The sequence below is a fragment of the Mustela erminea genome, chromosome 14 (genome assembly GCF_009829155.1).
Source record: "Mustela erminea isolate mMusErm1 chromosome 14, mMusErm1.Pri, whole genome shotgun sequence".
Lineage (NCBI taxonomy): Eukaryota > Metazoa > Chordata > Mammalia > Carnivora > Mustelidae > Mustela > Mustela erminea.
The window spans coordinates 13554524-13582479 of record NC_045627.1 but is presented as its reverse complement, the minus strand read 5'-3'; the positions used below and the strand labels follow the sequence as shown (position 1 = coordinate 13582479).

Sequence of the window (27956 nt, the reverse complement as noted above, 5' to 3'; positions counted from 1 at the left end):
AGAGGGAGAAGCAGGCTCCCTGCCGAGCAAGGAGCCTGATATGGGACTAGATCCCAGGACGCTGGGATCATGACCTGAGCCGAAGGCAGCTGCCCAACCAACTGAGCCACCCAGGTGTCCCTCTGACCTTACAATTTAATCAGGTTCAGATTATCCCCATCATACTTCAAGAACTCTGGTTCCCCTTAATTTAGCTATTCTATGCACATTGTATTATATTTTATACTAATTTTATGAAATGCTTTCCTTAGCTCTTAGCTGATTTTAAGACCCTGAACACTACAGATACAGGTGTAGTCCCGTGTACGGCTCCCTCTTCCCTTCTCCCAATACCCCCAGCCCCACCAACTTGAACCTGCCGTTAAATGCAGTCAGAGTACACAGCAGTTGGCAATGTGCTTTTCTGGGAATATGGGAGTTCTGGGATCTGTCTATGGGAACTCATGTCGTCCTAGTGCTTATTTAAAGGCACACAGTGCTCTCTGCATACACCACAGGACATACCATGCCGTATCTGCTCGTCTACCTCTGTTTACCATGGACATTTTGGTTTATGTCCATGTCTTCTGCTGGTAAGAACGTTAGAAAAGAACATTTTTGTTTATCTCCCTGAACAAGCGGGCCCCTTTCTGTAGGGCACATACCCAAGAAAGGGAATGGCTAGATAAGAGGAGATGCGCATCTCCAACCTGGAGACTGCCGTGTGCTTTCTGAAGTCCCTATTCAGAGACCTTACCCATCACTGTGGACACAAATAACTGTGTCCCCACAGCCTTGCCACTTCTTGGTAGTAAGAGCTTTTAAATTTTTGCTAATCTGAGGGACATCAGAGTGGCATTACCATTTAATCTGCAATTTCCTTCCTACTAGGAATGTAGTTCGTTGCATATTAATTGGCCATTTCTGTTCCCTTTTTAGTGAATTCATATTCTCTGCCAGATGTTCTTAGGGGAAATGAATTTATGAACTTTGTAACTGTGGCTTTCTTTTCATTTTGTTTATGGTGGCCTTTTGTTGAACTGAACTTTTAAATTAATCCTCCATCCTCTGGTCACACTGTTCTCAATTTTCTTCTAAGTGTTCCTTTTCACGATCTACTTAAAATTATCTTTTGTATACAGTGTGAGATCAGTCTTCCTTCCCCAAATGGAAAACAAACCCTGGTGGTTCTAGTTATAGGACAGTTCTCTTTCCCCACCTACTTCGCAAAACTCCCGCCACATCATCACCTCCCTTGCTTTTGGACGGGTGTGACCCCTCCCGACTGCTCGTGCACCACCACTGTCCTCGGCAGGCGGATCCTCAGGAGTGTCCACACTAACCCCTATCAAGCAAGCCTGCAAAATGAATTATTCGCTCTAGGAGCTTGGTGACCATGTTTTCTGATTCTTAGGTTCCATTCTTTTGCAGAATAGAAACGGCAATGGGACAGGACAGGACAGGACAGGACATCCTCCTTGTTTCAGACTTACAATGTCTGTCTCATTAAGAAGTGGGATATAAACCAGTTTCTGGTTTATATTAGGCCAAGGAAGTTCCCATCCATGTTGGAGGCTAGGAGGATTTTTCTTAAACCATGATAAGTACTGAATTTATCTAATGATTTCTCTATAAATTCTTCAATTGTCATACGGTTTTCCCTGTTGACCTGCTCATGCAGTAGAAACAGAACACACTTTCTAATGTTCAACCACTCTGATGTTCCCAATCCTTCCTTTTCATTTTGTTTCTGTATTTCCTTCTTCCTGTGTGTAAAGTTTAACACACAAACAGGAAGACATCTAAATCACAGGTACAGAGCTTGCTGTATGCAGATAAAGAGCCTACAATTAGAAGCACTTCAGAATCCTTCCTCTACCTGATCTCATTACCACTCTTTCCCTCCTTCCCAAAGGTAAAACACTGTCCTTACTTCTAACACCACAGATTTGTTGTGCTTGTTTCTCAACTTTACATAACTGGAATTAGGGCGTATTCTTGTGTGTCTGCCTGTTTTCTTTTACTATTGCCTTTTTGAGATTCACTCGTGTCCATTTATGTCGATGGACACTGCATCTCTTGTTCACACACACCTGGCTTGCTGCCAGTTCTGGGCTACCACAACTACTGCTCTCACGGGGGTTCTCCTCAATGTGTTGTAGCACGTCTGCTAAACGTTGGCTTGTGTGTATGTTTCTGCTGGGTGCAAAGGCATACCTCGAAGATTCTGTAGATTCAGGTCCTGACCAGCACAATAAAGTCATCACAGTAAAGTGAGTCGAATGAACTTTCTGGGCATGTAAGTTTCCCTGGGCATATAAGTTATATTCATGCTAACTATAGTCTATCACATGTGCAATAGTGTTGTATCTAAAAAAAACAATGTACATAACTTAGAAATACCCTATTGCTAAAAATGCTAACCATCCCCTGATCTCTCAGCAAGTCATCATCATTTATCACAGCTCACCGTACCAAATAAAATGAAAAAGTTTGAGGTGATCAATTGCTGTTGGAAAACTGGTGCATGAGGCCACAAGCCTAAAATTTGTAAAAAAACAAAATACACACAGCACCTGTGAAGCACAGTAAAACGAGGTATGCCTGTGTACCGCTGGAGAGTGGAACTACGGAGTGGCAGGGTTTACATGTGTACAGCCATAACAGATCACGCCAAATTGTTTATGGTAAAGTCTCCTGTATTTTTCTTATCTTTAAGGGCTGCCTCATGTTTTTATATTTGCCAATCTCTTTTTACTAATTTAAACAATAGTTCCTTCAAAAAAATATTTTTCAAAATAGTTCCTTCAAAAAAATAATTTTTCATAAATACAGTTAAAAAACATATCACCTTTCTGATAAAATGGCTGGAAGCCAGGAGCTGAGACATGAAGGACACTGACAAGAACTTAAAATGCCGCAGTTGCTTGCTAGTGTGAGTGTCTACGTTAAAAATCTGTAGCACTTCTTCTTGTGATTCACTTTTAGTTGATACAGCTTTGGGAACAGCTTCTGAAAAAGAACAAGATGACAAGTGACCTCACTCAACTTCATGTGAAATCTTTAGGAAGATATGGATATAAGGAGCACGGTACATGGGATATAATTTTCTGATTGGAATTTGTGAATCTATCACACCCAATTTTTCATCTTCTGAATTAGTGAAAGATGTATATTTATTAACATATCCAAGAGTCCTGGGAGTACAACAAACAAAAAATACCCAAGGCAACTAAGACAAGCAAATGAAAGATAAAAGCACTACAAAATGTGTCTTTTAGTATTGCATCTATTCCCAATCCTGAAGCCACAGAGGCATTTACTTAGTGGCCCGGGGCAGAATAAAGGAAGGGTCTTCTCTAGCTTCAACGTTTAATTCTAAAAGTTCACAGATGTGTCTCCTAAAACTTTGTAGAATCCCATATCCACATTTATCTAATATAGAAGGGTTTGAAGATACAGTAATTAGGAGTCCACAGTGGGCCACTTAGAAAACACTGTCCTAGCGAGTGACTCTAATTGAAGACTTCTTCCATAAACAGGTTACTATATACAGCTCTCCAGGCTGGTCTGTCCCTGCCAGACCTAAGCAGAATGGAGGATCAGACAAGCCGCTGCAGGGCCAAATCAGCTAGCTGTACAGAAAATAGTCCCTGTGGACTCCTTGCTGCTCTGCTTCAAAAGGCAGAGAATGAAGAACACATCAAACCCTTTCTTAAACCAGTTTCACTGGTGGAATTATTTTCTAGACTCACATACACAGCAAAATTTTAATATTTATTTATTTATTTTTTAAAGATCTTATTTATTGGGGCGCCTGGGTGGCTCAGTGGGTTAAAGCCTCTGCCTTCGGCTCAGGTCATGATCCCGGAGTCCTGGAATCGAGCCCCACATCGGGCTCTCTGCTCAGCGGGGGAGCCTGCTTCCTCCTCTCTCTCTGCCTACTTGTGATCTCTGTCAAATAAATAAATAAAATCTTTAAAAAAAAAAAAAAAAAGACCTTATTTATTTACTTGACAGAGAGTAAGAGAGAGCAACCCAAGCAGGAGGCATGGCAGGCAGAGGAACAAGGAAAAGCAGGCTCCCCAGTGAGCCAAGAGCCCGACATGGGGCTTGATCCCAGGACCCTGGGATCACGACCTGAGCCAAAGCCAGATGCTTAACCAACGGCCACTGAGGCACCCCTAGTTACCAAAGTTGTGCTGTTTTTCTTCTTCCTGTCTCTTCACAAATATATTTTTTTAAAGATTTTATTTATTTATTTGATAGAGAGAGATCACAAGTAGGCAGAGAAGCAGGCAGAGAAAGAGGAAGGGAAGCAGGCTCCCTGCTGAGCAGAGAGCCCAATGCGGGACTCGATCCCAGGACCCTGAGATCATGACCTGAGTCGAAGACAGCGGCTTAACCCACTGAGCCACCCAGGCGCCCCTCTTCACAAATATTTTAATGGGAAGTCAAGAGACAGCTATTAAGTCCCTGCTAACCTGCTGTCATTTTACCATAACGCATCCTGGTGCCCCTGGTAACACTCCATAGCCAACACATCCACAGAAGCCAAGCAGTAAAAAAGCCAGTGTGTGAGGAGAGGTGAGCTGAAGTCCTACTTTCTATTTTCCACAAGGACTTGAGAAGACACACATACATAATTTAAAAATTATTAAGTTACTTGCAAAAAACTCTTCTAAAAACGTACTATGTGCTCTAAGGATAACAGGCACAGTCTTCTGCTTCTTTTAATCTTTTAGATGAAACAGTAATTAACACTTAACGCTTACCTTCTTTTTCTTCTGGCAACTTTAGTAAATACTGAAGAATATTCATCAAGCTTTGTATCTGATGTTGGACACTAAATTCACAAGAGACTGCAATCCAAAATTCAGTGTCTGCCTCTAAAATAGCATCCTGTACAAAGAAGAGAAATAGGTAATAAAACTATACCTATCCAATTTGTTAGTAAGTACACGTTAGGGAAATGTTTTAAAAATATTTCTTAGCATGCAAAGGCATTACGTATTGTTCCTTATGGTCATGTGTATCCCAAATGAATGAGTTACGAAGTGTCCTACATAAAAAAGCCAATTTATGAGAACTGTGTGGGCCTAATTCCAGGAAAATCTGCGTTGTGATTTCTAGCAGAACAGAATATGTTCCTTTACGTAGGGTACATCTAGACCTATCCCAAATCCTCTGTCTAAAAAGTCATTTAAAAGCCTAACCTTGGCCTAGAAGTTCTACCCTCATCTATGCAAACAGGGCTCTTAAAAACAATCACCAGTGTTGTGACAATTTTGATGATCCTGACACTCCTCCCCTTCCCCATGAAATGCCTTCAAAACCATTTTCAAGAGACACAGTTTAATTACTTTATAGCCGTACTGTGTTAGGCTTAAAACAGAACCACCTAGCATGGCACTACAGACCAGTTCTCAGGAAAGTCCAATCACCCACAGCAAATAATCCATTGCTACTGAGGGTATTCGGAGTGCCACAGGCTCTGAAAGCAACTGTAAAGAATGTCAAAAAACAGGGCACCAGGTGGCTCAGTGGTTTAAAGCCTCTGCCTTCAGCTCAGGTCATGGTCCTAGGATCGAGCCCCACACTGGGCTCTTTGCTCAGCAGGGAGCCTGCTTCCCCCCCCCCCGCCCCCACAAAGCACCCTCCGCCTGCCTCTCTGCCTACTTGTGATCTCTGTCTGTCAAATAAATAAAATCTTTAAAAAAAAGTAAAAAATATCTTTTAAAACAGTTCTGAGCAAGTACTGTTAAATAATGGACATAAGTGGGACGCCTGGGTGGTTCAGTCAGTTAAGCATCTGCCTGTGGCTCAGGTCATGATCCCAGAGTCCTGGGATCAAGTCCCACATCAGGCTCCTTGCTCAGCGGGGAGCCTGCTTCTCTCGCTCCCTCTGCCTGCCATTCTGCCTGCTTGTGCTGTCAAATGGATAAATAAAATCTTTAATAAGTAAATAGGGGCACCTGGGTGGCTCAGTGGGTTAAGCCTCTACCTTCTGCTCAGGTCATGATCTTAGGGTCCTGGAATCAAGCCCCTTGTAGGGCTCTCTGCTCAGCAGGGAGCCTGCTTCCCCCCTCTCTCTCTGCCTGCCTCTCTGCCTACTTGTAATCTCTATCAAATAAATAAAATCTTTAAAAAAATAAACAAACAAACGAATAAGTAAATAACAGACATAAGCATCACTGGCCCTACACATTAACTGGAAAGTATCACGAAGTGTGTGTGAAACATCAGCATTTCCTTCTAGTCACCCCGCCCTGTACTCTGACCTTTTCTCCATAGGCAGCCACCAGCGCTGTTTTAGTGACATACTGTTCAAAGAGCAGGAGGAGGAGAACCCAGAGGAATCTTTCTGCACCTAATGTATCGACAAGCTGAACAAGGATGGGCAGGCGCCTATGCTCTGGAACGTGTGGCAGCGCGTCCACAAACACGTTAATGATTTTCACCACGATTCCTTCCACATTTCTCGTGACTTCTACAGAGTCTCCACCATCAGACTGCAGAACAGCAAGTAGAAACAATGAGTAGGAGCAAATAACCCTTCACAAGGAAGCTTTCAGGTAGACCTGGGAAGGCCTTCAGATGTGCCCCCCACAAAATGATCAAAAGAACATGAATAATCAAGGACCTATTAGTAAATATTCAGTGAGTACAGATTACATACCAGGGACTGCATGGCCCTGAGGGGAATACAACGTGTAGGATGTGAGCCCCACCACAAAGATTTATCATCTGTATGAACAAGACTCACATGGGGAAAGATACCAACTGGAGGTACTAAATGACAGATCCCAAGTATGTGGCACTCAGAACAAGACTGCTCTTAGGCCAACTGGGAACCTACACGCAACAAGAAGGATTTGTGTTCTGCCCGGAGAAGAATGGGTATAATCTACATAAGCAGAACACAGAAAAGGCCAAAAACTCCCTGTTGCTTACAGAATAATGTTCAAACCACTGAACTCTGGAACTGATACTCCAAATACGGTTGTTGAATGCAAGAATGAATGAACCAATGCCCTCTACTTCTCCCTGTCTCAACACTCTGAACTCCACACATCACTCTAACTTACATTCTTCACACACACACTGTACACATTCCTGGACCTTGTCATTTCATCAAGCAAATCCTGTCCTTCATTCCTATCAGTTCAAATTGTATTTCTTATGAAACTTTGTGGTCGTCCTGGCTCATGGGTGCTATCTTTTATTCTGAACTCTTTCAGCACAGACCTATTCAACTGGCATATATGATGTTGATGCATACAGTTATTTTTCTTTTAATATCTGTGTCCTGTACTTGCCAACTTGTTGGACACAGAGAGTATCAACCTAATACCAAGATTAAAAGAAGATGAGTGCTGAATACGGTCATCCCTGGAATGGCCAATAATGTGAAGAAGATACTAACAACAGGTGGGGATAAACAGAAAATTCATGTAGATGATCAAGCTCTTTTATTTTTAAGGATGATTTTTAGTTTCAAATGGTTCATCCTTCCTGGTAGAGACTCAATCATCTCTGAGTACACGGCTCTTAGAGAACACTTGAAAAATGTTTGTTGAATTAACAAATTTGCCACTGTAACTCTAAAATGTCCTACCTTCACTAACCTGCATAACAGTATTATCCAAGTGCAATATATGGCAAATTTAAATTCACTCTGTCAGTATAACATTAAGCCCCAGGTATAGTTCTACCCCTTTAGCACAGCAAACCAGTTATGCATGTTTCCTTGTATTTTTGGAACGGACATTGTTACTAAAACTAATTATTAGCTTCAGCATTCTAAAATGTAAGAAGCACAAATACCTGAGCTTTTCAGAAAGGCTTTTAATGTCACTTATTTACTTCTACTTTCAAACTATGTAAAAATTTAAAGACCAAAAACAAACAAAAAAACCTGGGGCACCTGAGTGGCTCAGTCAGTTAAGCGTCTGACTCTTTTGATTTTATTAGCTTAGGTCTTGACCTCAGCATCATGAGTTCAAGCCTTGTGGTGGGCTTCATGTTGGGTATGCAGCACACTTAAACAATAAAAAACTACTGATGGTATAAAGACAGCTTACCTGAATAAGTGCTGGAATAACCATCTTCACAGTCTTGTTAATAACCTGAAAACTGTAAGTATCATCTAGACGCATGACATTGGCTCCCATAAATGTAAAAATAGACATGATGTTGTGTAGAACTTTATCCTGAAAGAAAATACATCTTTCAACATTTTCCATTTTAAGCACACCAAATATCAATGATTCATTATAGTCTAGCAATAAAAGAAGACACAACTCCATTTAAAAATGGGCAAAGGATTCCCAAAGACATTTTTCCAAAGATAAAGAAATGGTCAATGAGCACATGAAAAGATGCTCAACATTAGGCATTTAAGGAAATGCAAAATCCAAATCCTAAGAAACTTCACACACCCAAGAATGACTTAAAAAAAAAAAGATCAGCTAGCAGAGAGGGTTTAGAGAAATTAGAATTCTCGTAACTGCCGGTGGGTACAAAATTATATAGATGCTTTGGAAAACAGCTTGGCTGTTTCTAAGAAAATTAAAGTTAACTTCTGACTCACAGATTCCACTCCTCAGTATATACCAGAGAACACAAAACATATTTATACAAAACCTCATATACAAATGTTCACAGCGCATAATTCACAATACCCCAAACATAGAAATAAATGTCTGTCAACTGACCAACAAATAAGCAAAATCTGGCACATACATACATTGGAATATTATTTGGCCATAAAAAAGAAATACTGACTCAAGCTTCAACATTCATGAACCTGGACAACATTGTGCTAAGTGAAAGTAGTAAAGCATTAAAAAGCACACATATAATAGGATTCCATTTACATGAAATGTCCAGAACAGGTAAACCAAGAGAGAGAAAGTAGATTAGTGTTTGCCAGGGGCAGAAATTATAGTGATACAGGGAATAAAGAGTGATGGCTAATGAGTATGGGGTTTCTCTGGAGGTGATGAAAATGTTTTGGAAGTAGAGAATGGTGATATTTATACAACTCTGTCAACATACTGAAACCAGTGAATAGTAGAACCCATTTAAATGGATTAATTTTATTGTATATGAACTATATTTCAATTAAAGCAAAGAAAAAATATGAATGATTCTTAATTGTTTCTAGTTATCAACTCCTCTGAGGGCTACTGATTCTCTTCCAAGGAAAAAAGTTCTATATGCATAAAATCTATGTGATGTTTAGTATACTGAAAGACCACTAAAGCTCCCAGAGAACCCCAGGTTAAGAACCTGTGACCTCAATCCCCAACAGGAAAAAAAAATCTCAATTACCTTCAAAAGATGTACTTCTATAAGGAACCGGATTTCTCTCACCGAGGTAGTTTATAATCAAAGTACTTTTTCTCAACTCACTGGACAAAAGCTGTCTGAGGACAGTGGGATGGTAATTTTTGTCAAGGAACACCAACACTACTGCTTATAAGTTACATGGTGTCAGGCTCTGTGCTAAGTGCAAACCATAAACTACCCAGTCACAGCCTCACAATAATCCTACAAAGAAGGTTACTATTATTGCCATTTTACAAGAAGAGGACCTGAAGCTTAGCAAGATCAACCAGCTACAGTGCCACAACTGTTAAGAGACAGGGCTAAGAGTCCTTCTAATAAGACCCAAAGTCGAATGAATTCAGACCAGTGAGCACTTACACATTTCCTCTGAAGAAAAAAAATATCAAAATATCTGCTGAAGTCTCAAAATCATTAGTACTTACAGGAAATATTCCTGCAACAGTACCCAAAAGTAAAAGGGCATGGTGATGGGTCTGTGGCATCTCTGAAACACGGATGCACTGAACAATCAATTCCACATTGAACTTTTCTTCATCCAGAACATCTAGAGTGAGGAGGAAAAAAAAAAAAAAAAACCTCTAAGTGGTAGGTACATATGCACGCAAAGCAAGTAATCCTTCCACCGTTTCCTTCCAACAAAGTACATACCCTTTGGTATTTTGCTACCATCTGGAGATAGTTTTTGGCAGATGTTGAGCAAACAACTAAGAATTAATTGTTTGGTGTATTCCATATTTCCCTGCTCCGGTGGCAGAGGTTCTAAGCTCCTTCAGGACCCCCCGGCAAAGACATAATGAGAAATGAAGTTACACAATTTCACGTATGCATTAATGACCACTCTCCAGAATGCACATTTACTTAGGAATAACTAAAATATTTACATTAAACACAGCCTATAAAAAACAAGATTCTGATTTTTTTTCTCATATGGGCAGGTGCTTAATGTCAAATTTTATCTCTCTTCTCTGTTGTACTCTCCATCAACCTATTTGAAATCTTAGAAAACCTTGAGAATTACATTCTCTTCAGACAAAAACAAGTTTTATCTACAATACAATGGCAAACACTACAGCTATCTGGTAATTTATACTTAAAAACCATAGCGGGTTTCTCCCTTTATCTTTAAAGTAAGCATGCCCCAAGAACTCGATTCTGAAAGTTAAGAAGCAGGCTATAAGGGGAATGGCCATTCAGTATACAACACAAGAGGATGATCAATTTGGGCATTAACAATGGGTACCTAACAACTTTCTTTTAACCTTTCAACTACAGTACTTAACTTGCTTTATTTTATAGACTAGTTAAGAAAAGACTATATTTAAAAAAAAGAATGTTAAGTAAGATGTGCATGAATTAGAATCCTATTCTCTCATAGATCAAATGCAAAGGCAAGTGTCAGTACCTTGACAGCAGGTTAAAAAGAGTTGGTATCAGTATCTGAGGATTTTTGAGTTTCTTTTTGTGCTGCAGTAATTCTAGGATGAGGGTTACTCTTTGCCAGTAAGAACCTCCAACTTCCTGAACAGATTCTAGATCTTGTGATTTTCTGGGAAACAGAAAATATTTGAAAAGCAAACACTATCAATGCAAAGTAAAAATTATCATACTATGTATGCCAAATTAATGGGCATCAAAAAATTATAATGGTTTCATAACATTCAAGGACCGGGGAATAAATAGCATGCTTTCATTGCACTCCTAGCTCTTACTTCTGCTGCATTTTTTGTCTTCTCGTTTGTTGAATTGTGCCCAAGGACTTTGTTTTGTCTGGTGGCTCCAGTTCTATTCTGATTTGTTCAGCATTAACAGAAATCTGAAATATGAATGAAGAATGACTGATGATACACTTCATGGGATAAACTTAGAGAAAGAGATGTTGACTTAAATGTCCATGTCCACTTTCACATTTTCCTAGGACTTTAGAGCCCAAACCAATCCCAAACCCCAAAGGCAAATGCCACCATATTCTTTTCCATGTCCTAACAGCTGTATAAAGACGAAAACACCACACAAACAGGAGTGTAGTATACACACTGTTCTGTAGCTTAATTTGTTTCACTTAGAAATCTGCATCTCAGAAATCTAAGAAAATATGTTAAATACTGAGAACTGGTGAATCTGCATACTAGGACTTCCCCATACTAGTACCTATTTTTGTGAACTTGTTTTCTGTATTTTCTTTTTAACAACAAAACAAAGTAACTAAGTGGTTGTTCTGATGTACAGCTATGTTTTAATATACAGATAAACCAATGAGCACATGCTCAATTCCATGATATACATGTCATCAAACAACTATTTAAGTAGAACCCGTTGAGTATTCCGTTCAGGAGTACTCCATTGAAAATCCTTGCATAAAACAAATAGATCCCATCTAATATAAGAGCCAAACTAACACTATACCCAACCTGGTTAAAATATAAATATTTCACAAAATAAAAATCGTGGTGAAGACTTATAATTTTGATTCTGCACTTCTCTATGAGCTACCTGTCCATGATTCTTATTAATGCTAACATCTGACACTCTAAAGGCACTGGATTATCAGAGGTTGATTAAACATGGTATTACTTGGAAGAGAACAATAATAAACAAATTATAGAAACTGCATAACTTACCCCTTTAAAAACACTGCTAACAGTCTGAGCACAATGTGAATTTTTACAGTTCACCAATAAATCAAACAACATGCGCAAAAGCTTCTGCTGAACTTTTTCATCTGATATAGCTGCAAAAAATGGCTTTGTAATCTAGAGGAGGTAGAAAAAAGGCAATTGAGCTCAACAAATGTGAATCCCAAAAATGACCTTTAAACAGTTCTTTTTTATGTAATATTATTCCCATTTTGTCAGCTAAAATGCAGCTTTATCACACCTACGTATCACTCAATTTTGCAAAAGCAGGCCAAACAGATCATATCCATTTTAAAACATGTCCAGTCTACTTTAGCTTCTCCAAGTAAAACACTACAAAATTTTAAGAGCTTGAACATACTTTAGTCTTTAAAAAAGTCACTGACCTTTTCAAGAGCTGTTATCTGAATGGTTGGCATTCTTGTGCAAAGTTCCTCTGTTGTATGTACAGCTTTTATAAATATATCTAGACTCTTTGGGTCCTTATGTAAAAGGGAAGCTGAATATTCATTATATTTTCCCAGAGTGAGATGTAAAATAAAGGCCTCATCTTTTAGGACAGCTGTCGGCTCCTTCTGGATTTTTTCTAACAGTTGTTCAGCCATAGGCAACAGCTGAGAAAGCACCATCTAAAGTTGGAGAAATTTATTAGCAAACAGTTATCTCTACTGACACCTATTTTTGCTTGCTTTACAAAGACATCCCAAGATATGATGTTACAAGCCTGGGAGCTTAGCCTGGAAAAAAACCCAATTAAAATGATCCCTTGGACAGGAGCAAGGCTATTTAATCCAATTAAGCACTCAGGCTTTCTCTGATGGCTCAGTTTATAACAGTCAAAAGCTCTAAACCCTTCAGAAATGAGGAGTAATTTGTAGGTATCCCAAGATTTTCTGATAACAAGAAACACAAACTAAAGTTTTCGACCACAAAAATAAATTTTAGCAAACACTGTATATTTCCTCAAACAGAACTTCCAAATTATGTATGTGAGGTCTTTAACAACTAAACCAAATGCCAGCACATTATGATTCGTGGGCCAAATCCAGAGGTCCACCTGTTTTGGTCAATTTTATTTACTGAAATACAGCCAAGCTCATGTTTACATAACTGGCTCCAGCTTTCACAATACAATGGCAGAGCCAAGCACCTGCAAGAAGAAAAGACTGTCGGAGCCCACAGAACAAATGTTTACTATTTGGTCTTTCACAGAACAGACAGTCAATTCCTAGTTTAAACTACAAGGGATGACACAAAGCCGCTCAATGCCATCTGTTGGCTGCCACCAGGAAAATCTGATCATGTGGTTTTCACTCCACTGACACCTGCCTGAGTTCTCCACGTTGCAGTCAGTCTGAGACTGGTGAAGCATCCATGCACCTTGGAACAGTCTGATCACATGTGCCATCACAAAAACCAGTGATTCACAACCTCCTTTGTGCCAAGGCCTCCCTGACGACATAATGAAAGCTATGGATTTCCCCCAGAAATAATGTTCAAACACACACATTTTATGAATGAACAAAGGATTCTGGAATATTCATGCTTATGTCCAAATATATTATCTTGTGTAGGATTTCCACCAGAAGACACAAACCAACAGTTTTCTCAGCAGTGCATTTTCAGTGTTTTTCCCCATGTTTTTACTTTTTTAAATTCACTTCAAGTAAATCATTATGTAGGAATAACATACAATTTTAAAATAGAAAAAAAAAAAATCTACCAGTACTTGCTTTTTGTGTCCTCTATCTGTTTCTACATCTCACTTCCCTCTCCCAAATTATAAAGAAAATTTTCACTTCTGAGTGAGTATAACTCCTGCAAATGTTTTCCTCACTCATTAGCCGATACAATAGTGTTTAGTAACATTACATGGAATGTGTAAGCCACCTGAATTGCACATACCTCATTGTTGACTTTCTGAAGTACTTTCACCAAATCTTTTGCAATGTAAGATGGGCAACTATATACACAATTGAGTAAGTTTTTCAAAGTTTCAGATAACTTCTGATGAGATTTCGGTTTCTTTTCTCTCTGTAGTTCCTCAAACAAAGTAGCTAAATCCTAGCACACCAAAAAGAAAATCAGATAAAAAAAGGCTGAGAAACTATAAAAGCTAAATGTACTAATCATAGAAGAGTCTTTTCCAAATCACGTGATAGTGAATCATTTTTCATTTCCTGTTGAAACCTTAACAGGAAATGGTACAATACCTCTAAGTTAGTACTATCAAGAGTCACATACTGAAACACCGTATGCTATCTTTTTTAAAAACGGTAAGAGAAAGTTGTGCAGATATTGACATCAATTTCGTAATTTCAGTGACTTGACTCGATCAAAATCCCTACAAAGCAAAATGTCAAAAGAGGACAAAACTGTTCACAGGTATACACAGGCATGCGCACACGATCAATCTTCTTTGATAATGAGTTTACCTGAGCAACATAGGTGGCATCTGAGGTGATCTCCTCTACTTTAGGAACCAAATGATCTATTACCAGGTGGAACTGAGACACCACTCCACTGAGGGCTTGGAGACAAAGAATGGAGGCCCTTCGTACTTCTTTTATGGGGCTTCCCAGATTAATGAGTAGAGATATCACCACTAAAACCAAAGGGGAAAATATTTAGCAACTTAAAAAATTTAAACAGTATAAAACTTAAGTAGTACCAGAGGGTATGTCGAAGTTTTCCTCCTCACTGAAATTCTCTCTCAAGACCATTCACTGTTTACTATTCTAGCAAAATGTTATTAGCTATATGCTACTACATCCTTTTGAAAACATACAAATGAGAGCAGAGCAAACGATGTGTACACACACACACACACACACACACACACAGAATGATTACATCTCAATTTATTTTGAAGTGCTTTCTACCTAAGTGTGTGTATCTAAATTAAATCATTCTTTAAAACTGTATGGTTCTCCATTGTATTTTCTATATTTTTTAAACCAGTACCTTGCTGGTGACTCAGCTGTTCCTTATCTCTCAGCACTGTAACTGCTAACACAAATATCTCTTTACATACATCCTTGCAAGTACGCAGATAAACTACCCATTGTGTATCAGGCTTTGCAAATATTTTGTCCTTAGTGGACATATGAGTTTCTAAAGCAGAAATTAGTCTAATTTTTCTTCTAGTTTTATACATTGCTTAGAGAGGCCCTCCCCACACTGAGTCAGTTGTTCAAGTGTCTATCTTCATATTCTGAGAGAGGCCACATGTACCACATGTTCTCTTCTACCACTAGAGCTAAGTTGTGTGTTGTTTTTTTAATGTGAAATCTTTAGTTCACATGAAATTTCTGTCTAAGGAATAAGATTGGAGTCAAACTTTTAATGTCTCCAAATGGCTAGCCAGATGTCCCATTTAATAATCCACCTAAAAATTCTAGAGCTTTATTATTCATACATTCCGTCAGTATCTGAAAGAGCTACTGCTGCCAACTACTACTTCTAGAACCAAGCCCAGTAATGTATTTAGAAGGAATGCTTTTAACTCTGCAGTTAAGAATGCTAGCTTTTGATTTGAGAAGTATATTTATTACTCACTCTTATTTTGCTGCCACTTAATTAGAATTACTGATTTTTATCTAATGCCTTTTCAGTTTTTTTGGAAAATGATATGGGTTTTCTCCTTTCAAATTGATATGGCTAATTATATTAAGAGTTCATAATTTTGAACCAATTTCGTATTATTGGAATTAACTCTATTTGGGTAAATACGTGCTTTTTAAAAATATACTGGACTCAATTTGCAAATACTTTAGAAATCTGCATTATTATTCAAAGAAACATGCCTATTGTTTTCTTTTTGTTTGGAAAAACTGTCAATTTTCAATGTTACACTTGTTTTAGACAAAGCATCTGGAAGCTTTTCTTCATTCTATGCCCTGCTCAGTTCAACAGCACTGGAAAACCTGCTTCAAAAATCTGGTAGAGTATCTGTAAGCTCAAGTGGATTGAGGTTTTTTTGAAAAAATGTCTTTGGGAGAAAAGGATACCTAAAATCCTTTTATGGTAATTAGTTATTTAAGCTTTATTCTGTGCTATCTACTGAGGCGAGTTGTGCCAACTTTTATTTTGGTAGTAACGATCCATTCCATATATTCCATTTCTGGAATGCTAAGAAACAGCTCAACAAACTTTTGAACCTGAGAAGGTAAACTGAAAGCTGGAAATCTTTCCTGGTCTCTGTAATGTTAACTCATAAAGTCAGAAACAAACAGCTCAAAAGCTGAATTCATGCAAGGGGCAGCATCAGGTCAAGATACTATTTGCTAAAATTCCCTGTATCATTCAAAAACGAATTCAAAGAAGAAAATACTACAGTTACCATGTTCCAGTAACATTTACTGGAACTCAAGGTAGGCAAAAAGTACCTTAAACAATCAGGTTTTAGGAATGTTCTTCCATTTAAAATCTCTGTGACTTCATTCTCCCAAATCATTTTACTTAGATTTAAAATAGTTATTTTACACAGAAGTTGAAAAAAAATACTGAGCTTTGGTTTTAAATATATAAATGAATGTACTACATCGATCAGGTATTAAAAAAACAAAGGCAGTCTACATCTTATTACAAATGAGATTAAATATTTATTCCTCTAACAAAATTTGCTGTATGTAAGCAAATTTTGAACTGAGTATCTGGACAGAAAGCAATAAATGGTGGTTAGATTCCCAAGCCACTGACAAAGACTTAATTCAAATAACAGCATACTATATTATGCCAATAACTTTTTCTTTTGAAAGACAAAGTTTTTTGTAAACAGATTAAAAGAAGTATCAGCCAACACTTCCTGGACTCCTCACAGACAAGGTACGCATAGAAGCTCACTGTGTACTCAAAGAGGAGAGCACGGAGGACAGGTGCAATGGCTAAATGACCTTCCACTTTAGGCCCCCTGGGACTCTATAATATGCAGTCCTTGAGCTTCCCAGTAGAACAAGGTGCATCTCTCCTGTTTTCAGTGGAGTACTGTGACATTTCTAGCAGCATAAATGCAAAAGTACTTTAGGAAGAAGGAAAATGACAGATGACAAGTCAGGGGTAGACAGGGAGCCCATCTTGCAGCAAAACTGGGGACAAGTTAAGTCTTTGGGTCCTGGAGATATCCATTCCTCAGAAACTACTGCCTTTGATACCAAAAGATAACAGACATTTCATAATTAGGAAATCCAAGTAGTTATGACCTCTAAATAAAATACACATACCTTTATGAAAACTCCCAAATTTAACAAAAATATCCATTTTAATAAATCATGCTACTTCCATACAATGGAATAACTTGCAGACATTTTAAAATAAATTCTTATATAAAGTACTACTATAGAATACTTGTAATATAATACTTAATACTTTATTAAAGAATTTAATAAAAAGTTTAAAATAAATTTAATAAAGAGTTTAAAAAATGTACAGGAGGGTCTTCTCATCTAAGGCAGAAAAAAAAAACTGGAAAAAAAAACCTTAAAGTAAGTCTACCTTAAAAAAGGGAAGGCAATTTTACAGTGAATGGTAAAGAAATTATATTCATGGGATTTTATTTTATAAGTAAAACTCAAAATCTATGTATGTAAATTACCTTGTATTTAACAAAATCTTGGTTACAATTGTAATTATGTGCTCTTTCACAGAGCTAACGAAAGATAAACAGAAATGATTTTGGGAAAAACATATGATCATTCACTTTACTTTCACAAAACATTTATAAAAAGCACTTTTAGGGGGTGCCTGGGTGGCTTAGTCGTTAAGCATCTGCCTTCTGCTTGGGTTGTGACCCTGGGGTTCTGGGATCAAGCCCAACATTGGGCTCCCTGTTCTGTGGGAAGTCTGCTTCTCCCTCTCCCACTCCCCCAGCTTGTGTTCCCTCTCTCACTGTCTCTTTCTCTGTCAAATAAATAGATCTTTAAAAAAAAAAAAAAGCAATTTTAGAATTAACAAAAAAAAAATCTAGAATACCCTCAAATTTCCCAAAGGCCACTCTTATTATTCCTTTGACATTAAAATCATTCCAGTCTGAAGTATCAATCATATGCATCATCCTTACCAATTCTCTCATCTTTAATCGCTACAGGGTCTAATTCTGCCAGATCCTCTCATTTGTCAGTAGCTCTTTAAAAAATTTTTTTGGTCAGTAGCTTTAAAGTACCTATTTTCCAGTATCACGTTCATCAACTTCATGAAATTTGCAAATTTCACTTTATCAAAAAATAAACTTAATAAACTTAAACTTGGGGGTGTTTTATTAGTGAGTGCCCAACCTGAAAATGAGTTACACATGATAAAAGAGACAAATTCAGAAAGGTTGTCTGATTGGAGACCCATTTTCTAAGTAGTCAGATGAATACAGAACTGTATTAAATGGCATGGCTTCTCCATGTAACCCTTCACTGATGAAACGCAGAACATGAATAGCTGGATATTAACAACCCATTTTGGTGATTAAAAGTAGTTTATATATGGGCTCCTAGGTGCCCCAGTTAAGTGTCTGCCTTCAGCTCAGGTCATGATCTCAGGGATCGATCCCCATGTCGGGCTCCCTTTCCTCTGCTCCTCCCCACCTGCTGGTGTGCATGCCCTCTTTCTCAAATAAGTAAAATCTAAAAAAAAATAATAATTTATATATATGTATATACAGTTTATACACAAGAATTTATATGTATACACCTAACTTATACATACACGTAAAGAGCAGAGAGAGTGCACACACTGTGAGTACTCTTCAGAAAAAAAAGTTAAAAAGAAATTCTCCCAACTATAACCCACATAAAGCATTAAAGTTGATCATGACAGAACACAACACGCTACTCATGATACCTGGAGAAGATACAGATGCCAGCTGATGTTTATCCTGTGCCTTCTGAGCAGAGAGCATCTCACAACCTATATAAAGAGCTTGAGTCTGCAATGCTGCTTTCACGCTGCAATTAAGTGGATTTGAAAGGCTAGACCCGTATGTCCATAAAACAGAGAAGAACTTGAATAACTGAAAAATATCTTCTAGATGCACCTAAATTAAATAAACGACAGTGAAGTTTAATTTTTACTCACATTTAGTTGGTTCCAAATCCTCTTTACACTAGTGTACAATTACAGAAAACACTTTGTTGTAATGACAACAAAGCCCTGTCCCATGACTTAAAAATTTCCATACTTATTTTAACCAACGAGAAGTATGGAAATGAATCCAAAGGACTTGCTATAACTTTGCCTCTGAACACACTGGACAATAGTAACAACATGTGAAAATAAGCAGAAAACCAAGACTCGTGATGAGGGGGAAGCCTTGTTAAGAAAGAATTCCAAGATGGAGTAAGTGTCACCAGTGGTGCCAAATGCTGCTGAAAGGGGTAAGACAAGAACAGAGACTTAACTGCTCAACCTAGCAACATGGAGGTCCATGAAATTTCTTAACTGAGTTGCACAAGCTAACTTACCCCACTGAACAGCAGTTTCTCACTGGTAAAGAATTGTGATTAGTAAGTACATGACAGGCCTAACACACTACTAGGCATGCAGCCATGTTAGTCTCTGGCCTATGGACTGGTGTCATAATGATACCACTACCTCACAGGGCCCGTGTATATTACCCCATACTCTGCACTGTTCAAAAATCTACTTTCATTTTCACTAAAAAACTGTCATAAATGCTCTGCTATATCTTCTGAAAGGGAAGAGTATGCCTGAAAAAGATGAGCCTAGTACCTTTATGAAAAGTTTCATCAGAACCCTAAAATGAGTGGCATCAGTACCACTGAGTATCATCTCAAAGAGCCCAATAAGCAAGCGCAGATAGGCTCTGCTATCTTCTTTCAGCTGCTCGGGATTCCACCATATATCATCTACATGGACATGAAGAGAGAGAGAAACGATGAATAAACTTATGTGAACACGTGCTGGGAACTTTTCACTCAAAACAAAGAATAGTTGTGGAGAAAATAATTGTTTTCTTGAGTATCACATTCAAAAGTCACACTTTGTCCTACCTTTAGGAAAAGATTTAGGACCCTTCAGTGCATGAATAAAATTTTTCAGTGCAAATATGAGTAAAACAGAGTCCTCCAGGGCAACACGCTGGGCCAAATTGAGCTGCTTTATGTAATGGGCCCACAGTTCCACTGGTATCTCTCTGTCCATCATCAGCTCAAAATGCCATTCGGAAGGGATTTCCTGAAATAGTAAAGGAAACAAAGAGCATAAATATGAAGGAGTTTTGAACATGGGTTATACACAGGGGAACTGCAATGATATATGATTGAGTAATATGCAAAATTTCGTCTCTATGAGCATTTGAGGACAGGATTAACAGCTTTATCCAAATTTGTAAGGAGGTTTAACTACCACTATTCACAACAAAAAGATTAAGTTATCCACAGTTTCATTTTATCTATATTTCCTTGAAACACATATCTAAAAATAAATTTTATCCATAGAAATTGTGTTTATTAAATGGCACATTTCTATAGAGAAAGGAGTTGGATTTCCAGGAGACCCTTAAAGGGAGCTTTCTCATGTCACATACTTCTAATGGGGTGCAAAGAGATCTACACAAGTAGCAAAATGTGAGGGTGCTTAAAAATTATACAGCAGATACTAAAAAGCAGCATGAGAAAACATGAAGAAAAATGATAAACAAGGCCCTGTACAGAAGACTGCAAAGTAGTAACTTAGAAGGAAAATAACCCAAAGCCAGACTTTTGAGAAAATGTCTCTAATGAAGGATTTCATTGGCTCAGTGTGATGTTGCAGCCAGAAAGACTCAGGACTCCTATAAAGAGTACTAAATATAAAACAGCATGTTATCTGCACATATAAAAAAACAATCCATTTGTCCATACTTTTAATACCAAGGGCAAATACCATTCAGGTTATTACATTCTACAAAAGAAAGAAATTAAGAAGGGCTTATCTGGGCTACTTTTTATAATATAAAAATCCACCACTCTTCTATATTTTTTTCTACGATTTTTATTTATGTATTTGAGAGTGAGAGAGAAAGAGAGCACACGTGAACAAGAGGGAGGCTGACAGAATCTAAGCAGACTCCACACTGAGAATAGAAGCTGAGGTGGGGCTCAATCCCATGACCTGAGATCGTGACCTGAGACAAAACCAAGAGCAAGATGCTTGACTGAATGAGCCACCCAGGAACTCTGAAAAATTCGTGCTTTTCAAGTTTACATAATTTTAGGTAACAATGACTATGACTAGAACTTGTAAAACCCTCAGGGTATGTGTAAATGTAAGAAAGATGTGATTCGTTTCAGCGAACCCTAATATGAAAAGCCCTCTGATTGTTGGAAGACAAATAAAAACAAAATACTATTAAAAATATTAAAAGAAATCATCTTACTACCTCAAGATGTGATACTAGGTAAATATACAAACAACTGAAACATGCTCTTTAGCCAATACTGTCAAAGATAATAGTAAGCTGGTGAGATCCAAATCTGATGTAATATTAAAATAATACAAAAGATCAACTCCTGGGGCACCTGGGTGGCTCAGTTAAACATCTGACTCTTGGTTTCGGCTCAGGTCATGACTTCAGGATTGTATGACCATGGTATGTAGGGCTCTGTGCTCTCTGGGGAGTCTGCTTGAGATTCTTTCCCTCTCCCTCTCCCTTCACACCCCTCTCAAGTGTATCTCTCAAATTGTTTTAATAATTTGAATTCGTGGGGCGCCTGGGTGGCTCAGTGGGTTAAGCCTCAGCCTTCAGCTCAGGTCATGATCTCAGGGTCCTGGGATCGAGCCCCGCGTCGGGCTCTTTGCTCAGCAGGGAGCCTGCTTCTCCCTCTCTCTCTCTGCCTGCCTGTGTGCCTACTTGTGATCTCTGTCCATCAAATAAATAAATAAAATCTTAAAAAAAAAAAATCAATTCTTGGGGCGCCTGGGTGGCTCAGTGGGTTAAAGCCTCTGCCTTCGGCTCAGGTCATGATCCCGGGGTCCTGGGATCGAGCCCCGCATCAGGTTCTCTGCTCAGCGGGGAGCCTGCTTCTCCCTCTCTCTCTGCCTACTTGTGATCTGTGTCTGTCATATAAATAAATAAAATCTTTTAAAAAAAAAAATCAATTCTTAGTAAATAACAGAAAAAAGTAAATATTTTGTTCAAGCAATAACATGCCTAGTGAATTCTTCATCACAAAGTGTATTTAAGTATAACTCCGGTAATTAATAAAGATAATACAGGGAAGAAACAACTATCAGGTACAGAACATCACAACCCTGAAATTCTATAATTCAATTAAATTCTCTAACTTTCTACCTATTGCTGCCCAAGGCTGCTTCACATTCACCCCTCGTATCCAAAGATTTAGCATTTCAGCCCCCAATTTTCAGTGCTGCTGTGATTTAGTAAGCCAGGCTGCCACTTTACTCAATGTTCCAAAAACTGTGCACTCCTTACCACCGCAGTAATCACACTCTCAAGCTTCTTTATTTTTTTCTGCAATAAACTGAAGACTCTGATCGCAAAGGGGAAGTGAGTTTCTTTTAAAGATGAACAGCAAGAAACAAGCACAGCCATGATCACGTGAAAAGTCACTTTTTGCTTCAGGCTAAAGTACTCCTTTTCTCCAATGCTTATTAAATCTTCCACCTTGAAAAATAAACATACTCCATTACTCATAGCTCTTCACTGATTTCTAAAGTAATAATAAAATTAAATAATCTCAGAATTATAATGAACATAATTGCATCTGGCAACTGGATAAATGCTTTAAAATTATACTCCTAAAACCTTGACATAGGTTTATTTACTAAAGCAAAAGAGAAAAAAAATCCTTTTAAAAAATATATGACTTTATATTTTAAATGACAGGAAACAAGAAAGCAAAAAAGACGCACTATTCTTATAGTCCAATGTAAAACCACAAAAAAATTATATAAAATGTAGAAGATTTCAAACACTCTGCAGAACATACTATGTAAAACTATACATGTTTAAAGCATAACAAAGTAGTCAAAAATGTAAAACTTATTTTAAAAAATCTAGTAAACCAAACACTGAGAATCTAATAAAATTTTAGGAAGTCCAGGGGTGGTTTTTGACAGCATACGTACCATCTTTAACATTGAAGAAGGATCCCCTGAACTTATATTGTCAGCCAATAATGCAATCATCTTCTGATTTGTTACACCAATTAGTTTTCCTGACTCTGTGCTTTTAATCACATTTTCAAGAGCTGTTAAAAAAAAAAAAATGAACACAGAGGACACTTGTTATCACCAATACTCACCTCATGAATTCTGTAGAGTAAGAAATTTAGGCAAAAGTTTCAATTTTCCTATGAAGGTTTGCTCTGTATTTTTCCTTTTATCCAATTCTAAATCTATCTCTGGGTCAGCTTCATTTTTATTGTTGTTGACTACTGAAAAACATGGGGAATGGGGTTGCCAATGCCCCTCCCTAACACAAGAGAAAATCTGCATATAGCCTCAAAAACTTAACTACTAATAGCCTACTACAGACTAGAAGCCTTCAAATAACAGTTAACACACCTTTAATGTTGTAAGTGTGCTATACTGTATTCTTACAATATTGTAATCTAGAGAAAAAAAAGTAGTGTTTAAATAATCATAAAGAAAAGAAAATGTATTTAGAGTATTGTATTTTTTTTTTATAAAGATTTTATTTATTCATTTGACAGACAGAGATCACAAGTAGGCAGAGAGGCAGGCAGAGAGAGAGGAGGAAGCAGGCTCCCTGCCGAGCAGAGAGCCTGACGTGGGGCTCGATCCGAGGATCCTGGGACCATGACCTGAGCTAAAGGCAGAGGCTTTAACCCACTGAGCCACCCTGGTGCCCCTAGAGTATTGTATTTATCAAAAAATACCTGCATTTAAGTGAATCCACATGCCGTTCAACCCTATGCTGTTCAAGAGTCAACTGTAGGTTTCTGACCTTGGCAAAAATTTTTAAAAATCTTGCTGACACAGACCATAGCAAACATGATTTCAAATAATGATTAGAGCCAACTTTTAATTGTATTTTTCTTTTTAAAGTATTTATTTTTTTAAAGATTTTATTTATTTGACAGAGACAGCGATCACAAGGAGGCAGAGCAGCAGATAGAGAGAGAAGGAAAGTTGGCTCCCTGCTGAGCAGAAAACCCGATGTGGAATTCGATCCCAGTACCCTGAGATCATGACCTGAACTGAAGGCAGAGGCTTAACCCACTGATCCACTCAGACGCCCCTCTTTTTAAAGTATTTAAAGTGTTGTTGGTTCCGCCCCCACACCCAAAGGCAACCAAATTTTTTACCTTCTTTCCAGCCTCTTAATACAGGGTGCAGAGAGCAAATTCCGGATTTCGATAAATATATGGCAATCTTCGTATCAGCAGATTCCATATCATCATTGACAATAATCATAAATGGCAGCAGATGCACCATCACTTGATTTGACAACTGATCGTTTTCACTCAGTATCTCTTCCTTAATTAGTATGTCTGCTGCTACCTCAAGTACTTTGTACCTGAAACACAAACACATTTGGCTAAGGGACCCATTAGAAACTTAAATTCAGCAAAAAAAGTTATTATATTGTTCTGCTCAACTGACACTATCCTGATCTCACCAAATACGTTATTCGGAGAGACCCCAGACAATCACTCAAAATCCATGCTAACAGGGAGCTATTTGGGACAGTAATTGTTAACTGTTTTTTTGTTTTTTTTTTTTTTGAGAAATCACTAGGTTGACTATAACATAAAACATGTATCTCACAACATATCTCAACTCCACTAGACATGAAGGATTCACTCCTAAGTTAAAAAAAAATAAAAACACATACTATGTGTTAAGAACTAAATATGAAAGATACAAAAATCTGTAAGACATGCTCTCCTCCCCCCAGGAGCTTAGGTCATTTTTTTCGATGCAAAAAGCTTAGATGCGAAAAATGAAGTAACTAGAGTACATCAAACACTACAGGTGACCATGTGCCTCTGAGCTTATTTTAATATGTTTACTTTTAATTATAAAGTAATATACTATCCTTATAAAAACAATCAAATAGAATTATATAAAGCAGAAAATTAAACTACTTCCTACCCTACTTCTCAGATTTCACCATTTATGTCATTCATTATGTAATCTTTCCATTTTATTAGGAAAATTTTTATTAAGAAAATTTATTAAGGAAAATTTCAAACATAGACAACCCCCACAAACCCTCTTTCTTTTTATGATGCACAAGTTACATTATTATCCATTCCACTACCATGACCAAAGGGCCATGTAACTAAATTATCAGATGCAAAAATGTAAAGAAAGAAAACAGAACTGAAATGGACACAGAATTCTGTCACTTCAAAACAGTATGAGAAGAAATGAATACATACCATTCCCTATTTTTTGAAAGTTCTGCTCTTCGAAAGAGGCTGAGAAGATTTGAAACTGTCACTTCTGAACTAAAATATTGTTTGAAAATCTAAAGGGGAAGAAACATACATAAGTAAATTTTCACTTGCTTCAGATACACATGGTACTTGTTAAATGAACTTTAAAAAAATAATGAATTATAAAGAATTTATCTCCCAACAGTCGTCATATAATTTCAAAGCTTTATGAGAACAGTTTCTCAAAAGTGGCATTTATGAGAGAATCTTCCATGATCCCAAGGTATTTACTACTGATAAAAATTCACAAAGCACATTTCCTTCTTGAAGAACTTCCATATACATAAAACTCTGCAGTCTAGTTTTTCCCATGAGCTTTCGTTAATCAGGCTTAAGTCTGTGTTCTCAGGAGAACAAATTCCCAATGAAGGAATAATTTCCAAATACGTTCCTGCCTAGAGCAGAGAATCACCTGGGAACGAAAAAATATTTACAAACTGTGTATTTCAACAAACAAATTCACTCACCTTAAATGCATTTATAGCTGACAAAACAACATCTATGCTATCATCACCTAATCGGGTTAAAACAGCTTCTTTTATGAAAGACTCATCAACACTCTCCTAAGCAAGAGAAAAAATATTTAAATTTGGTTATTGCTAAAACCTCCTAAGAGTTTACACTAAAAAGAAAGCTTAGTTTTATGAAAAGCACTCATTATCAGTCAAGAAATACAGGCTCTACCCTAGACAAACTCAAACACTCAGCATACTTGCACTGAACTCGATAATCTCTAAAGGGTCTTTTTAGATGAGTAATTATTTGGTACAAACTTTTCCCAGTTTCTACTGAAAATACCATAGAATATGTATAATCCAAACATAAGTTTTGCATTAAGAAGTTCATCTTGCTATGGGGCACATGGGTGGCTCAGTGGTTTGGGCCTCTGCCTTCGGCTCGGGTCGTGATCTCAGGGTTCTGGGATCGAGCCCCACATCGGGCTCTCTGCTCAGCGGGACCCTGCTTCCTCGTCTCTCTCTGCCTGCCTGTCTGCCTACTTGTGATCTCTATCTGTCAAATAAATAAAATCTTTAAAAAAAAAAAAAAAAAAAGAAGTTCATCTTGCTACACAAGAGCCCGGATATTGAGAGTACATAGACTAAAGAACCAGAACATCTGGTTTAAATCTTAGCTCGACCACTTACCAATTGTGTGACCTGTAGCAAGTTACTTAACCTTTTGAGGTCTCACTGTTCTTGTCTATCAAAGACAGCTAATAATAGCACCTATCTCAAAGAACTGCCACAAAATGAAATAATACCTGTCAGTGCATAGAACAAGGCCTTACACAATGTAAGTACTGTTAAAAGTTAGCTATTATTATCAAGATTTTTACAAGGATAAGGACATCTGCTGAAAAGCCAGTTGCCAGTCTGTCAAAAGAGATTTTATTTTTCTTAACAAAAGAAAATAAAGCATATAATCATTCAAAGTAATGGGAAACTAAGACTACAAGCCAACCTAAATATATCCCTACCTGTAGGTGGCATTTTTTATAATGCTATAAAAAAGTAACAGGGCTCTCTGTTGGGAGATAAAACCCAAATCCCTAGAACTCACAAAACTGAAGCTCAAATCTCATGTACCAAATGTCACCAAAATTTTCTCTAGAGCTAATAAGTAGCCAAATATCCCAATCTGAAATTCTATAATAGGATCTATGTTCTGTCACTGATGGAGAAGGAAAAGTGAAATCAAAGTATGCAGAGAAAGACAGTAACTGTAATGACAATATTGAACCTAAAAGGCAGATGTATACAGTGCCTTTTACTGAAAATCTAACCAGATCCAGAAAAGGACAGGGGAGGTAGGGATTAAGAGTAAAAGAAGGCTGAGAACAGCTGTAGGAGTATTAGGAGCTTCCAGGAATCCCTTTTTCATTCTAGACACTGGAATCTTCTCATCAAAACAAAGACCAGAAAAAAAAAAAAAAGACCAGAATTCAGTAGTTTAATTAAAAAAAACAAAAAATCAATAGCACATACTTATCAGCAGTTTGTGAAACATAATCTTATGCCAGATCAGAAATGAATCAAAATCAATAGATTATAAATCTGAATACTACATCAAACATTTTTAAAGAAACATTCTGACAGATCCTAACACTTTATTATTTACAGATCATTTTAAAATTAAATAACTCAAAAATATAAATATATCAAAAATATAAAACAAAAAATTTGAAGTCCAATATTTAAAAACCCTATAAAGCCAATAAAACTCAAACTGAAATGTATTTATTAGGGTAATTATGATTAGCTGAAATTAAATTCTACTTGTGACATGAATCTGGATCTACCAACCATGACACAAGTTTGAGTTCAGCATGTTTGTAGTACTACATGCCATGGGGAAACAACTCTAGAACCACTTTTTTTATTCCAGAAATTTTCCAAATATGCTAATAGTAGTACATATACAAGAGGATTTCAGATATCACAGCAATGAACACTCCCATTTCAATTATAGTAACTACAGCAAAATATCTATACCAATTAGCTCTTCAAACCCATGATTTGATGGCTATGTAAAAATGAGTCCATTTAAAAGTGGGAGAAAAATTTTAAAAACATAG

General features: G+C 37.4%; 1 protein-coding gene and 1 long non-coding RNA gene across 3 annotated transcripts in view; one reads left to right on the top strand and one right to left on the bottom strand.

The window, feature by feature from the left end:
* HEATR1 (HEAT repeat containing 1) overlaps window positions 1–27956 on the bottom strand; it is a 50364-nt gene that overhangs the window by 10511 nt on the left and 11897 nt on the right. For both annotated transcript variants that reach the window (XM_032313612.1, XM_032313613.1), the window contains 20 exons: window positions 25849–25944; window positions 25325–25413; window positions 24245–24456; window positions 23043–23164; window positions 22387–22578; window positions 19964–20147; window positions 19683–19819; window positions 18795–18987; window positions 14402–14571; window positions 13872–14030; window positions 12353–12595; window positions 11952–12083; window positions 11043–11146; window positions 10736–10879; window positions 9982–10100; window positions 9756–9877; window positions 8064–8192; window positions 6261–6491; window positions 4755–4881; window positions 2831–2991 (listed from right to left, as the gene is read on the bottom strand). In XM_032313612.1, the coding sequence (XP_032169503.1) occupies window positions 2831–2991; window positions 4755–4881; window positions 6261–6491; window positions 8064–8192; window positions 9756–9877; window positions 9982–10100; window positions 10736–10879; window positions 11043–11146; window positions 11952–12083; window positions 12353–12595; window positions 13872–14030; window positions 14402–14571; window positions 18795–18987; window positions 19683–19819; window positions 19964–20147; window positions 22387–22578; window positions 23043–23164; window positions 24245–24456; window positions 25325–25413; window positions 25849–25944 (3066 nt within the window). The remainder of the gene's footprint in view (window positions 1–2830; window positions 2992–4754; window positions 4882–6260; window positions 6492–8063; window positions 8193–9755; window positions 9878–9981; window positions 10101–10735; window positions 10880–11042; window positions 11147–11951; window positions 12084–12352; window positions 12596–13871; window positions 14031–14401; window positions 14572–18794; window positions 18988–19682; window positions 19820–19963; window positions 20148–22386; window positions 22579–23042; window positions 23165–24244; window positions 24457–25324; window positions 25414–25848; window positions 25945–27956) is intronic.
* On the top strand, window positions 1587–8444 carry LOC116573459. The gene is made up of 2 exons (XR_004278798.1): window positions 1587–2666; window positions 6274–8444. It is a non-coding gene; the product is annotated as an uncharacterized LOC116573459 (long non-coding RNA).